Below are 14,598 nucleotides of genomic sequence, written 5' to 3' on the forward strand. Positions count from 1 at the left end.
AACACAAGAAGAGCCAGAGGGTCTCTGCTGTGGGTTTTTTAAGCTGCTGCTTAGATCAGTGTGAAGATAGGAATGTGTGATAATACAGTTATCCACAGGCTAAATTACATTTCCTTTGAAAGAGGAGAATGAGGAATGCATTATTCTAGTTTTCTGTCGGTGTGTGTGTGACTGGTTATGAGTTTTTAGAATAAATGTGAGTAACGGTGGAGCATAGTAACACAGTGATATTTAAGTAGTGTTCTTTATTTGGTGTTGACAGAATGTGGAAGCTTCAGTTCACACTTCCTTTTTTTTTTGCATAGTCATAATTGAAGGGATAATGCATCACAAATAAATCCACTGCTGGCAGTTCTGGTTCATGTAGGAAAGTACACTTATTGTAATCTCCTGTTTGACCAGTCATCAGTAGGGCAAAGATCCTCAAAACAATATTTATTTGACCCTTGTGTGATGTAAAAAGATAACATTTTTATTATTTCACTTTATGACACCACCTCTTTATCACAGTTTATAGAGTACATTCATCAAACACCACCGTGCCGTGTTGCAGGTGCTCTTTCCCCCGGCCTTGTAGCATATTGTTTTCCTCCGACTGTTTCTCAGATCTGCTATCCTTCCATGGGCAAAAAGGGATGTAACGGACCCAAGATTGGGATGACAGGCAAGAGGCTATGCCAAACGGAAGGTCATACACCTCTTCAGTTCCCAAGGTGCAGCTAGAGTCCCCCAGATGTACTTTATCCTGGGCTAAGAGGCCACGCTCACGTTTGGTCCCTGAGATCGTGGTATTAGAAAGACAATTAGACCACACCTTTTTTATACACTGAACAAAAATATAAATGCAACACTTTTGTTTTTGCTCCCATTTTTCATGAGATGAACTCAAAAATCTAAAACATTTTCTATATTCACAAAATAACCATTTCTCTCAAATATTGTTCACAAATCTGAAAAAATCTGTGATAGTGAGCACTTCTCCTTTGCCGAGATAATCCATCCCACCTCACCGGTGTGGCATATCAAGATGCTGATTAGACAGCATGATTATTGCACAGGTGTGGGCTGGCCACAATAAAAGGCCACTCTGAAACGGCAGTTTTGCTTTATTGGGGGGGTCTGGGGGGGGTCCGAAAACCAGTCAGTATCTGGTGTGACCACCATTTGCCTCACGCAGTGCAACACATCTCCTTTGCATAGAGTTGATCAGGTTGTTGATTGTGGCCTGTGGAATGTTGGTCCACTCCTCCTTGGCTGTGCCAAGTTGCTGGATATTGGCAGGAACTGGAACACGCTGTCGTATACGCCGATCCAGAGCATCCCAAACATGCTCAATGGGTGACATGTCCGGTGAGTATGCTGGCCATGCAAGAACTGGGATGTTTTCAGCCTCCAGGAATTGTGTACAGATCCTTGCAACATGGGGCATTATCATGCTGCAACATGAGGTGATGGTCGTGGATGAATGGCACAACAATGGGCCTCAGGATCTCGTCACGGTATCTCTGTGCATTCACAATGCCATCAATAAAATGCACCTGTGTTCGTCGTCCATAACATACGCCTGCCCATACCATAACCCCACCACCACCATGGGCCACATCGAATGTGAGCATTTGCCCACTCAAGTCGGTTACGGCGACGAACCGGAGTCAGGTCGAGACCCAGATGAGGACGACGAGCATGCAGATGATCTTCCCTGAGACGGTTTCTGACAGTTTGTGCAGAAATTCTTTGGTTATGCAAACCGATTGTTGCAGCAGCTGTCCGAGTGGCTGGTCTCAGATGATCTTGGAGGTGAACATGCTGGATGTGGAGGTCCTGGGCTGGTGTGGTTACACGTGGTCTGCGGTTGTGAGGCCGGTTGGATGTACTGCCAAATTCTCTGAAACGCCTTTGGAGACGGCTCATGGTAGAGAAATGAACATTCAATTCACGGGGCAACAGCTCTGGTGGACATTCCTGCTGTCAGCATGCCAATTGCACGCTCCCTCAAAACTTGCGACATCTGTGGCATTGTGCTGTGTGATAAAACTGAACATTTTAGAGTGGCCTTTTATTGTGGCCAGCCTAAGGCACACCTGTGCAATAATCATGCTGTCTAATCAGCATCTGATATGCCACACCTGTGAGGTGGGATGGATTATCTGGGCAAAGGAGAAGTGCTCACTATCACAGATTTTTTCAGATTTGTGAATAATATTTGAGAGAAATGGTTATTTTGTGTATAAAGAAAATGTTTTAGATCTTTGAGTTCATCTCATGAAAAATGGGCGCAAAAACAAAAGTGTTGCATTTATATTTTTGTTCAGTGTAATAACAGTTTACATTCACATTAATTGGATTTTAGAACTTGTGTCAATAACAACCTTCAATTTCAGCTCACCTGGAATTGTGTTATCAAGGAAGAAGCCAAGAAACCCTCCCACAAACATATTTGTGGTCAATAATATCTGCAGCACTTGATCTACCTCTTTAACACCTGAGTTACAAAAGAAATATTAAGTAAAAACACAGACAAAATAATTATTGAGAAAGATATACATTACATGCTGTCAAAATAGAGAAGGCTTTAAGGAGTAATGCCATTTCTTGATAGATACCGGTATCTAAGAAACCAGGATTCTTCATTATCCAGTTCGGAATGACGAGTGCAGACATAATGGAGAAGCCAAAAATAAATATATTCCTGGAGGAGTTCATGTCTGTGGACTGTAAAATGAGATATGTCAGCAACATTCTGAATAGTAGCAAAGCATTTGGACACAATGTGGCTGATTGTTAATCGTATTATACCTGTAGATTTGAAACTCCTGCTGCAGCTATGACTCCAAACATGATCAGAAGCATGCCTCCCATTACAGGGGTGGGGATGGTGGCGAAGATGGCCCCAACTTTGCCCACCATCCCGATCAAAATCATGAACAATCCACTCAGAAGAATAACCATTCGGCTCCCCACCTGTTACACAAACAGGAATTGTGCTTGTTCTCAATACCAGATGTTTTGAACATGCATTTGACTACTGCAGTATAAATAAAATATATTCTGTACGGTTGGATGTCGATATCTTATCTTACCTTCGTGATACCAAGGGCAGCCACATTCTCACTAAATGAGGTAGTGCCGTTGCCTGTGCCAAAGGCCCCTGCCAACAAACTGCCCAGCCCCTCAACACCAATACCCCTGTTGATGGCGTGCGAGGGGGGAGGGGGGGCGCCTGACAACCTGGCACAGGCGTAATAGTCGCCCACAGATTCTGCCATGGAGCATATTATTCCAGCCATCATGCCAAACACACCTGCCAGGCTCACAGCTGGCATGCCCCACTGACCTTTATTAGGAGTCAAAATTGTAAATATTGAGCAATGTAAACAAGGATTAGTTATTAACAAATTAGTTCATGAGTGATCTTTTTTGCACTTCCCCTTTCTCCATTTCCCATACCGTAAATGTGTGTACTCAGTGGTTCAGATGTTGAATTAATGTGACTGTAGTGAGGTTTGTTTATAGCATATCGTTAGCTTTTACTTAACAATCACACAAGTGTTTATTTGTTAGGATTATCTTGCTAAACAAAACTTGTACAGTATCTAGTATAATCTTTCGTTAGACAAAAGCTTATTTCCTGCTATAGTTCAATAGAGTAATCCCATAAGCTTTTTTACAAGGGAACCAGGGTGATGCCTACACCAATGCATCATACATGCAGGAATTAATGCTAATTAATGAATGAATATTTGATTCTACTATGCCCATGGTTTTTTCTTACCTCCCAGAATGTCTTTGATAGTATCTTGTTTACTTACCAGGGTAAGGTAATGTGAACCAGGAAGCCTCATTCACCACATCTCCCTTAACGTCAGTGCGGGCCAGGTGGCCATATTGGGTCGGATCAGATGGTAGGACATCAAATATGGTGAGGAGGTAGCAGACTAACCATGAGACCCCAATCCCCAGCAGGATCTAAACAATATTTACTTATCAGCCTCAGCATATGCCAGTACAATTAAAAAGGAACAGAAATGGTGTATATCTGGCTCTACATACATGCTTATACATAACATACAGGCATTATCTGGAAGATATATAACTTTGAGGTGTGCAGTTTCTTGGCTTTGCTATATGCAGGAACAGGGACTGGTACACGACGGAGGTACTGGGAGAACAGGATGATCAGCACTGTGGTCCTGTGTGTATGAGAATAACTGTCATTAGCATGATGATGCAATACCAGAGACTGATACCGTAGGCAAAGAGAGAGTAACTATGGCATCGAGCGCTTACGTACATAGCAGAGATGCCCCAGTGGCTGCCAGCCTTCTGTCCGACTGAATCGAACAGTGACAGGCCAATGAGAGAGACAGTGGGGGCAATGGTTAGCGGGCCAATGAAGCGCATGAGGAGGCCAATGAGGCCCGAGAAACCAACCAGGATCTGCAGAAGAGAGGCCACCATAATAGAGCCCTGCAGCTGCGGACAGGAACACAATAATCAAAACCCTTAGCATCAACTTTGGCCAAGTGAGAGTCTATGCCTGCAATTGGATTGTCTACTTCCCGGAGCGGAAACTAGCTCACTGAATGAATCATAAGCTCTACAAAAGTGTTGTTTCACTTCTTTGTTTTTTTATCAATCAAAAGCTGTGCTGTTTTAGTGCTGGCTCACTGTTGTCAGGCGGGTCTGCCAAACTTCTATGAAAACAGGTGAGGAAGTGTTGACCAGTGTGGCGTTCTGGGTCCAAGCTGGGCACTTCCATTCTGGTAGGGACAACATGGCCATGGCAGGGGTCACCAGACTAAAGGTGCCCCCCTGTAGTATGGGAAGCCTACAAGTGTGACAAAAACAAACATAGTTCTCAGTCAGACAAATAAACAAACCATTTATTAGGACATAGCATTTAAAGGTTGCCTCATGTCTACTGAATGTGTAAGACTACAAAACAGTACAGTTGAATCTATGTTTGTTATAAATGCACAATAATAGGTCACCAACTTTCTTTAACAAGTTAAGAACAGCAGAGTCAACTTGACTGTAGCTTTGTGAGACTGTACTAAATGCTAACATCGTAATGCTAACATGCTCACAATGACAAGGTTAACATGCTGGTGTTTAGTAGATAGTTAATAGTATGTTATTATCATGTATTTAATGTTCAACATCTTAGTCAAGTTTTTTTTCAGTTAGCCTATGTTTTTGCGTTTGAGTTCTCTTTACGCATACATTTGTTACACTTTTTCACCAGCGGTGTTTAGTAGATAGTTAATAGTATGTTATTATCATGTATTTAATGTTCAACATCTTAGTCAAGTTTTTTTTCAGTTAGCCTATGTTTTTGCCTTTGAGTTTGTCCTGCGATTAGTGCAAGGTAGCATACAACTCAGTGCTTTTGTCGGGTTCTTGTCAAGCTTTCCCCCCCCTAAAACAGCTGTTTGCTGCTTCTTTAAAACTGTTTAATAGGAGCTAGGAAACAGAGCCATTACATTTTCTATATTACTGTATCCATAAAATTATGTTATACAGTAACAAAGAAAAAATAGAAGCCAGTTTTCACATTTCCAAGGGTCTCAGTAAGGGTCTAACTTGAGTAACCAGAGTTTGTTATTCAGAGTACTATTACTCTTACACTTTTAACTAAAACTGTCTCCAATCGTATAGGATGGTTAGTGGTGTGATTAGCTGGAGCCATCATTCTGACCTGACACCAAAGGTGACCTGCAGCACAGTGACCAGGCCAGAGGTGAAGAAAATGGTGTTAATGAGCTGACTCTGAGTCAGGCTGTCGTGCTGCAGACACAGCCCCTCAGAGAGAATGAGGGGGATGGCGGTGATCGACCCAAAGGCTGTCAGGTAATGCTGCACATGAGAGGAATGGTGATCAGAGTGAATAATTAAGGTTATTGATGACACCCCTACACACACCGGACAACAACAATCTGCATTTGCAGTATTTTACAAACTATTAATGATAAATGGATGCTACTTTTATACATGTACATAAATGCCAGAAGTCACTCAGTGTTTTTTTACTTTTCAGACTGAAGAAATATGTTCCTATGTGATTTAGGACAACATATAAAGAATCTGAGTTGAGAAAATCAGTTTCCATGTTGTTTGATCTGTTTTCTATGATTACCCTAGTGTGAATGCTCGGTTCCTTGGCCTGTCAGACTTAACTACACTGAACACTAAATGCAACACTTTTGTTTTTGCTCCCATTTTTCATGAGATGAACTCAAAGATCTAAAACATTTTCTATATTCACAAAATAACCATTTCTCTCAAATATTGTTCACAAATCTGAAAATATCTGTGATAGTGAGCACTTCTCCTTTGCCGAGATAATCCATCCCACCTCACAGGTGTGGCATATCAAGATGCTGATTAGACAGCATGATTATTGCACAGGTGTGCCTTAGGCTGGCCACAATAAAAGGCCACTCTAAAATGTTCAGTTTTATCACACAGCACAATGCCACAGATGTCGCAAGTTTTGAGGGAGCGTGCAATTGGCATGCAGGAATGTCCACCAGAGCTGTTGCCCCGTGAATTGAATGTTCATTTCTCTACCATAAGCCGTCTCCAAAGGCGTTTCAGAGAATTTGGCAGTACATCCAACCGGCCTCACAACCGCAGACCACGTGTAACCACACCAGCCCAGGACCTCCACATCCAGCATGTTCACCTCCAAGATCGTCTGAGACCAGCCACTCGGACAGCTGCTGCAACAATCGGTTTGCATAACCAAAGAATTTCTGCACAAACTGTCAGAAACCGTCTCAGGGCAGCTCATCTGCATGCTCGTCGTCCTCATCTGGGTCTCGACCTGACTCCGGTTTGTCGCGGTAACCGACTTGAGTGGGCAAATGCTCACATTCGATGGCGTCTGGCACGTTGGAGAGGTGTTCTCTTCACGGATGAATCCCGGTTTTCACTGTTCAGGGCAGATGGCAGACAGCGTGTGTGGCGTCGTGTGGGTGAGCGGTTTTCTGATGTCAATGTTGTGAATCGAGTGGCCCATGGTGGTGGTGGGGCAGGCGTATGTTATGGACGACGAACACAGGTGCATTTTATTGATGGCATTGTGAATGCACAGAGATACCGTGACGAAATCCTGAGGCCCATTGTTGTGCCATTCATCCACGACCATCACCTCATGTTGCAGCATGATAATGCACGGCCCCATGTTGTAAGGATCTGTACACAATTCCTGGAGGCTGAAAACATCCCAGTTCTTGCATGGCCAGCATACTCACCGGACATGTCACCCATTGAGCATGTTTGGGATGCTCTGGATCGGCGTATACGACAGCGTGTTCCAGTTCCTGCCAATATCCAGCAACTTGGCACAGCCATTGAAGAGGAGTGGACCAACATTCCACAGGCCACAATCAACAACCTGATCAACTCTATGCGAAGGAGATGTGTTGCACTGCGTGAGGCAAATGGTGGTCACACCAGATACTGACTGGTTTTCGGACCCCCCCAGACCCCCCCAATAAAGCAAAACGGCACGTTTCAGAGTGGCCTTTTATTGTGGCCAGCCTAAAGGCCCTGACACACCAACCCGATTTTGGGAGTCAGAGGCCGTCAGAGGCTGTCGGGCATTCGCGGCGCCGTAGTCAGGTTGGTGTGTCCCGCACCGTCGACCGTGACACGCCTTATTTGGACTGCCAGACCCGATGCATGGCCGATTCAACATGTTGAATCGGCCATGCATCGGGTCTGGCAGTCGGACCAAATAATCACTCTGATTGGCTGTTCAGCTAGCAAATCAGTGCATGAGAAGCGAAGCGGAAGGGAGGGACGTAAACAAACGATTTAAGAAGGCACACACAGACTGCTATTCATTTTCATCTCATCATGGCGATCTGGAATGATGCAAACGAAGACCTGCTCATCACCTTGATCCAGGAGAGGCCAGCTCTGTATGATATTACGGAGAAAAGATACTCTTCTTCTTCTCTGTCTTCCGGTTGTTGCCTCTTTTGAATGACGAATACACACTACCGCCGCCTGCTGGTAAGGAGAGTTATTGCCACTCACGCACTGAAGTCGGTGCGGTGTGTTCCCGTGCGACACATGGCCAAAACGCAGGAGAACACGGCCAGGCAACAGCCGACTTCAGCGTCGGCTAGTCCTCTGGTGACTGCTTGGTGTGTCAGGGCCTTAAGGCACACCTGTGCAATAATCATGCTGTCTAATCAGCATCTTGATATGCCACACCTGTGAGGTGGGATGGATTATCTCGGCAAAGGAGAAGTGCTCAGTATCACAGATTTTTTCAGATTTGTGAACAATATTTGAGATAAATGGTTATTTTGTGTATAGAAAATGTTTTAGATCTTTGAGTTCATCTCATGAAAAATGGGAGCAAAAACAAAAGTGTTGCATTTATATTTTTGTTCAGTGTATGAAGAAAACAGTAACGGCATAACCATAAAATATTTAATCATATAGTTTTACTGCTCCAATTACAATGTTGTTTTATGACCCGCAGAAACCAAAACCTCCACAAGGCTTTGTCACACCCACCTGCATTGCCAGAAAAATACAAAGGTACCAGGGAGGAACATCAGTCACACAATAGGTGGGTTTATTTCTGTCTTCCTCTGTTACACAGCTGCTGCCACATGTCTTTCCCTCCTCTCCTCTTTGATGATCCCCATCCATCTGCAACACCATATACAACATTTAACCTTTTGGGATTTTTAAGTGCATTAAAACAGATGGACATTTCACGTAGAAAGACATAATAGACAACAGAAACACATCTCTGTCCTTGTGTTTCTGTATTAATTGAAAATGTGTAAAGCTTCCAAATCAAAAACAAATATGGCTGAGTGTGTATGAAGGTAGATATGGTGCAAAATGCGAAAGCGTGTAAAACCTGATGTGAGCACTTGCAGAAAAAAAAATCTGCGCTTGTGTGCATACATTTACACTTAAAATATCCATGTAACTGTGAACCAAATTTACACTTGTATAAAATATCCACGTAACTGTGAACCAAATTTGAAGTCACAGAAAAAAAAGTTTTGTAGCTTGTCGAAAAAAAATGAACTTCGTGATGAAATGTTCACTTGCAGAAAAATACATATTTTTTAAATATATTTTCCATTACAACTGCAACTTGGTTATTACAACCTCTTAAATCAGTCATTATAACTTGACGAATCTGCTCTGTGGCAGTGTGACGGGTATGGAGTCAGATTTGGGTCAATATTCTAGCGCGCAAAACAAGCTACTCACGAGCGGAAAATGTGCTTTTACCCGCGAGCGGCTATGCGCTCGTTCGCGAGAGAGACAGCCCTCTATCGAAAGCCATTTGCGCCATTATTAACGGGGAGGTCCGTTTATTCGCGCGAATAAACGCGCGAATAAACGCGCGAATAAACGCGCGAATAATGGCACAAATGGCTTTTGATAGCCCTCTTGCTCACTCGCGGGAGTGTCAGCCTCACTCGCTCGCGGAGTCTGTCTACGCGCGAGTGAAAAGTTTCTGGCACTTTGGGGCGGAGCCACTGGACTTTGATTGACAGCTGCAAGGAAGCCCGGAGTTGCCAGGTTTCATAAATGCCTGAACTACCAAGAGCCGAGGAGTGACAGCTGCAAGATCAGTTGGACGAGATTGAATGGTAAAGTTGTCCATAAAAAACTATTATATTCGTAAAGAGTACAGCTAATATATATATATTAATGAATTTGATATAAAACAATATATTTTTGAGTGGGCTGTATCTGTCGAAAACGGCTAGCTACTGTCTGCTGTATATGCACCTCCCTTACGAAATGAACTATAGTATTACTATAGTATACTGTAAGAGTTGTATAGTGTCCTATAGTAAGTTTGTAGTGTTCTGTAGTATTTTTCACCAGCTATTGAATTACTATAGTTTTTTCTGTAGTGCCATTTTATTAGCTATAGTAGCCCTATAATATTTCAATAGTAATACTATGTATCTATATCTTTGTAGTATTCCTATATTGTTTTAAATAGTATAACTATAGTATAATATATAGTGTTTCTGCAGTTGTTTTTTAAACACACTATAGAACACTACTAATAATAGCATGATATTGTCATAGTGAATGCATATTATTACTATAGTGTTAAAAGTGTAAAAGTATTACTATAGTGTTTTTGTTGGTGTTTCCGTATTAAGACTATATTATTTTAAATAGTACTACTATAGTATAATATATAGTCAGTCAGTCAGTGTTTGTAAAAGTATTGCACTCATTAATGTCATTTTTTTATATCAAATTAATTGATATAAAGCTTCTCTCGCGGTGCTCGCTGCAAAAGTAGAGCAATGTTATACTTTTGCCGCCTCGACGGAGGCGTCAGCCAATCAAATCCCGAGTATGCAAATCTGACAGTACAAGCACTAGCCATTCAAACCGCGTGTATGTTGGGAGAGCCAGATCGCAGTTATTTCCCATATGTCAAAAAATGGAGGAGAAAACGCCACGGACACTGACCAAACGTCGCTCCTGGACGCTTAGGGAGTGAGAGTGTGTTGTCCTGGCAGCTGTCAATCAAAGTCCAGTGGCTCAGCCCCAAAGTGTCAGAAACATTTCACGCGCACGCAGACAGACTCTGTGAGCGAGTGAGGCTGACACTCCTGCGAGCGAGCAAGAGGGCTGTCTCTCTCGCGAGCGAGCGCATAGCCTCTCGCGAGCGAGTGCATAGCCGCTCATGGGGGTTTCATCTGTGCGCAATAGGGATGTGCATCTCCATCACTGAGGCCGATGCGATGCGCATCTCGATACGTTGCCACGATACGATACATTAACGATACATTTGAAACACCAGGCGATGCGATACGATACGAACTAGGCGGTCGCCTAGGGCGCCAGATCTGGAGGGGCGCAGCAATGCACAATTTAAAAAATGTTTTTGTTTTTTATTCTGCCTAATTGTATGCCCTTGATGTAATACGTTTACATTAATAATTGAATAAAGTAAACACCCCGGGCCGGCGGCAACATTTTGCATTTGCCCTGTATGATGGGCGCTGTAACTGTAAGGGATGAAAGGGGGGGATGGTCGCTTATCTGGCACCCACGGGCCGCGGCTCACAGCCAAAGTGACGCGGTAGCTCCAGCTGAAAATGTCGGAGATTGCAACGATGCAACAGCAAGAGGCAAACAATTAGCATTATAAAAAGGTTCAAGCCTTCAGGGGCAACGGGAAGGAAACGGAAAAAAGAACAGGAGGAATCGAAAGTCAAAGACAGAGGTACGTCGGCTTGTGTAAAAAAGAAAAGAGTCAGTAGGCTACCGTTAGACATTTGATTTTAAGCTAGCTAGCTAGCTAAGGCAGGGTTGCCAACTTTGGGTACCTGGCTGGAGTGAGATTTTGATATCATGGGTTTAATTACACATATGCACACTAAATGACTGCTATCGTGTCAGCAGCGGGACCTTAGCATAAATATATATAGGATATATATACAAATACACAATATTGTACACAGACTATAAAGGGCACAAAGTTTCATTCACTAATGAATGTCAAACACATGTTTGTTTCCACTGTTGTGTGCCTGTCGCGATAAGCAATTAATTGACTTTGTAACATCTTGGTGAATACAAGATCTTTGATTACAGAGATCACGTGGATGACGTAAGGTATGTGTGCATGTTACGCGCCAGTGGAATAAAGGATGGACACTCGGAATGAAAGAGGTGGTCCGCTTCATCTGTTTATGTAGACACTTACATGTCCATAGAACAGAATATTACATGGTGTCAGAGTTAGTTCATTTATCATCGACCTGACGACGGAAGATGGAGAACACAGGCGTTCCAACACCACAAATGGACTGGGACTCGTCTAATCTGCCAGACGCATGGAGAAAGTTTTGGCAGCATGTGCATGTTTTCAGGCCCGCTACAGTACATGCTAAAGACGAGGAGGAAAAATGTAGCTATCTACTCCTATGGATTGGGGAAAAAGGCAGAGATGTTTTTTATACATGGACTTACATAGAAGACCAAAGTAAGGTACTAGAAAACGTTTTTGAAGCTTATGTAACTCCGAAAGCAAATCCCATATTTGCGCGCTATAAATTTCATGAAAAGATCCAAGGAGACAGTGAGAGTTTTGACCAGTTTGTAACGGAGCTAAAATTGCTAAGTAAACCCAAACAGTGAGGAAATGATTAGAGACAGGATTGTCTTTGCTACAAACTCACAAAGAGTGCGCGAAAAACTGCTATGTCACGGTCCAGACTTGACGCTAGAGAAAGCCATTGACATTGCACGTTCACATGAGCTATCACAGCAGCAGCTAAAGACAATGCTAACCACTGCTGCTAGCCACGACAGTCGCTCTGGTCACGCGGTTAGCAGAAAACCTTTTAGAGCAGACCAAGCATCCTGTGGGCACAAGACGACATGGAATGATCGTAACAGCGCCGTGAGGAGCAAGGAATGTGGAGCATGCGGGAGGGAGCACAGTCGCACTGAGGAATGTCCAGCAAAGGGTCGCCAATGCAGCAAATGCAAGAAGCCCAACCACTTTGCTAAAGTGTGTAGGTCACAAACACAGCAGCCACAGACGAGATATAATCCCAGAAAATTGCATACCATCTCAAACAGTGCAGAACAGTCACTAGAAGAACTCTATATTGATGCTATCATAAAAGAGCATGAAAACACAGATAGAGAACAGGCATATGCAGAAGTAAAAATGGGAAAAACGAGGAAGAAACTGAAGTTTAAATTGGATACTGGTGCTCAGACTAGTATTATACCAGCAGACACATTCCGCAAGATATATGGAAGTGTAATACTAGGCCCCCCATCAAGCAAACTCTCAGATTATGGTGGGCACAGGATAAAAGCAGAAGGAACATGTAGACTGACATGTAAACACGGTGAGAAAACAGCCATGGTAGGTTTTGACATAGTCCATACAAATGCTCCACTTCTGTTAGGCTTAAGAGCATGTCTAGATTTAAACCTAGTCAAAATGATACATGTAGTTGATGCAAAGCCGATAACACACACAACCATGATGGAAGAGTTTGCTGATGTGTTTAAAGGCATCGGACTGTTTCCTGGAGAATGCAGTTTCCAACTGAAACCCTCTGTATCACCAGTGGTATGTCCACCTCGACGCATCCCATATGCTCTGCGTGACCGGCTCAAGGATGAGTTGGACGACATGGAAAAACTGGACGTTATCCAAAAAGTCACAGAGCCAACTGAATGGGTTAATGCACTAGTTAAATTCAGTCTGTCGAATTTTAGGTTCACCAGAGATTACATGTCAATTGAGGCATCTCTGATGTACACACACTCTATGGTTCTCTCACACATCACCTACTGTTTAACTACCTGGTCACATGCCAGTACAACAACATTAAAACCACTGGAGTCATTGTACAAACAAACATTGGACAAAAAATCTGTTTTTTCGCATCACTGCCCAATACTCCAAAAATACCACTTGCTAAGCTGGGAAAACCTCATTAAACATGGAAATGCTTGCCTTTTTTACAAGATTGTCAACGGCCTTACCTCACCTCCTCTTAGACAGTTTATTAACATACGCACAACTGCAACTAGGGTAACAAGAGGTGCAGCGAGAAGAGATTGCATTATTCCACTCAGAAAAAGTTCTTTCAGTCAGTCTTCATTTTCTGTTAAAGCTGCTCAGCAATGGAACTCGATCCCACCTCCAATCAGAGACCAGACCACATTCACTTTATTTAAATCCCAACTCAAAACCTGGTTAGTGAGGAATCAGCTCTGCCAACACTGACCCAATCTTCTGCTCCTTACAATCCACCGCCTGTGTTTTAACATGTTCTTTTGTTTTGTTTTATTAGGGCCTGAGCACGTAGTGCAAAGACCTATTGAAATCGTCAGTATTATTATTCTTCTGTTACCGGTTCTGCACTTTCGACCTGTTTTTGAGGGGGTTACGACACTATTCATGTAGCGACATTTGGCAACGCCGCCAGGACCGGTGAAAATGTTAACATTCTGGATTCGATGGGTGAACATTTTTCAGCTTGCTCTCTAGCGCCACCTGTGTAAATTCAGTGTTTCGAACAATTTACAAAGTCGCAGCGTAAGTCTGACGGACCTGAAATTTTGCACACTTATCCGGGTGGAGCAGCTCTACATATTATCCTCTCATATCCCGAAGCTCCGCCTACTTTGATTTTTTTTAAATTAGCATAATGTGAAAAACATTGAAATATTAACTTAAATTCCAATTTCTTGATTTTCCAAACCAAACTTAGTGCACAGCATCAATGGAGGGGCAGACACATTACCGTACAAAATGAGCACGAGGTGTGGAAAAATGTGGCCGACATCAATCAAAACGTATTAGCAAAAGGGTGTGGCCTACACATAAATGCTCACAATTCATCCAAAATGTATCCAAATATCACAGATTTCGGTGGATAGGTTCAGTGTGTTTTGGGGAATAGGCACAATAAACAATGTTCATTTCGAACAATAGGGGGCGCCAAAAACACAACTAATTTATATCTCAAGAACCGATGGACTAAAAAAATATATATTGTCATAGACATACTGGCAGGGTGAGTATAAACTGAGATTTAAAGGTCG

General features: G+C 42.9%; 1 protein-coding gene across 3 annotated transcripts in view; it reads right to left on the reverse strand.

Moving 5' to 3' along the window:
* Positions 1–228: 228 nt before the first annotated feature.
* The window catches only part of LOC117439498 (solute carrier family 23 member 1-like), a 17,063-nt gene continuing 2,693 nt past the window's right edge, over positions 229–14,598 (reverse strand). Inside the window, exons 2-12 of one of the 3 annotated variants that reach the window (XM_034075396.2) lie at positions 8,536–8,673; positions 5,699–5,856; positions 4,669–4,828; positions 4,292–4,467; positions 4,070–4,190; positions 3,810–3,966; positions 3,081–3,334; positions 2,797–2,961; positions 2,604–2,712; positions 2,387–2,482; positions 229–777 (exon numbers count right to left, since the gene is read on the reverse strand). In XM_034075396.2, coding sequence (XP_033931287.1) covers positions 512–777; positions 2,387–2,482; positions 2,604–2,712; positions 2,797–2,961; positions 3,081–3,334; positions 3,810–3,966; positions 4,070–4,190; positions 4,292–4,467; positions 4,669–4,828; positions 5,699–5,856; positions 8,536–8,673 — 1,800 coding nt within the window. In that variant the 3' untranslated portion in view covers positions 229–511. Of the gene's footprint in view, positions 778–2,386; positions 2,483–2,603; positions 2,713–2,796; positions 2,962–3,080; positions 3,335–3,809; positions 3,967–4,069; positions 4,191–4,291; positions 4,474–4,668; positions 4,829–5,698; positions 5,857–8,535; positions 8,674–14,598 lie in introns of all 3 variants that reach the window. The other 2 variants (XM_034075395.2, XM_034075397.2) reach the window with 2 other exon arrangements.

The sequence above is a fragment of the Pseudochaenichthys georgianus genome, chromosome 24 (genome assembly GCF_902827115.2).
Source record: "Pseudochaenichthys georgianus chromosome 24, fPseGeo1.2, whole genome shotgun sequence".
Classification (NCBI taxonomy): domain Eukaryota; kingdom Metazoa; phylum Chordata; class Actinopteri; order Perciformes; family Channichthyidae; genus Pseudochaenichthys; species Pseudochaenichthys georgianus.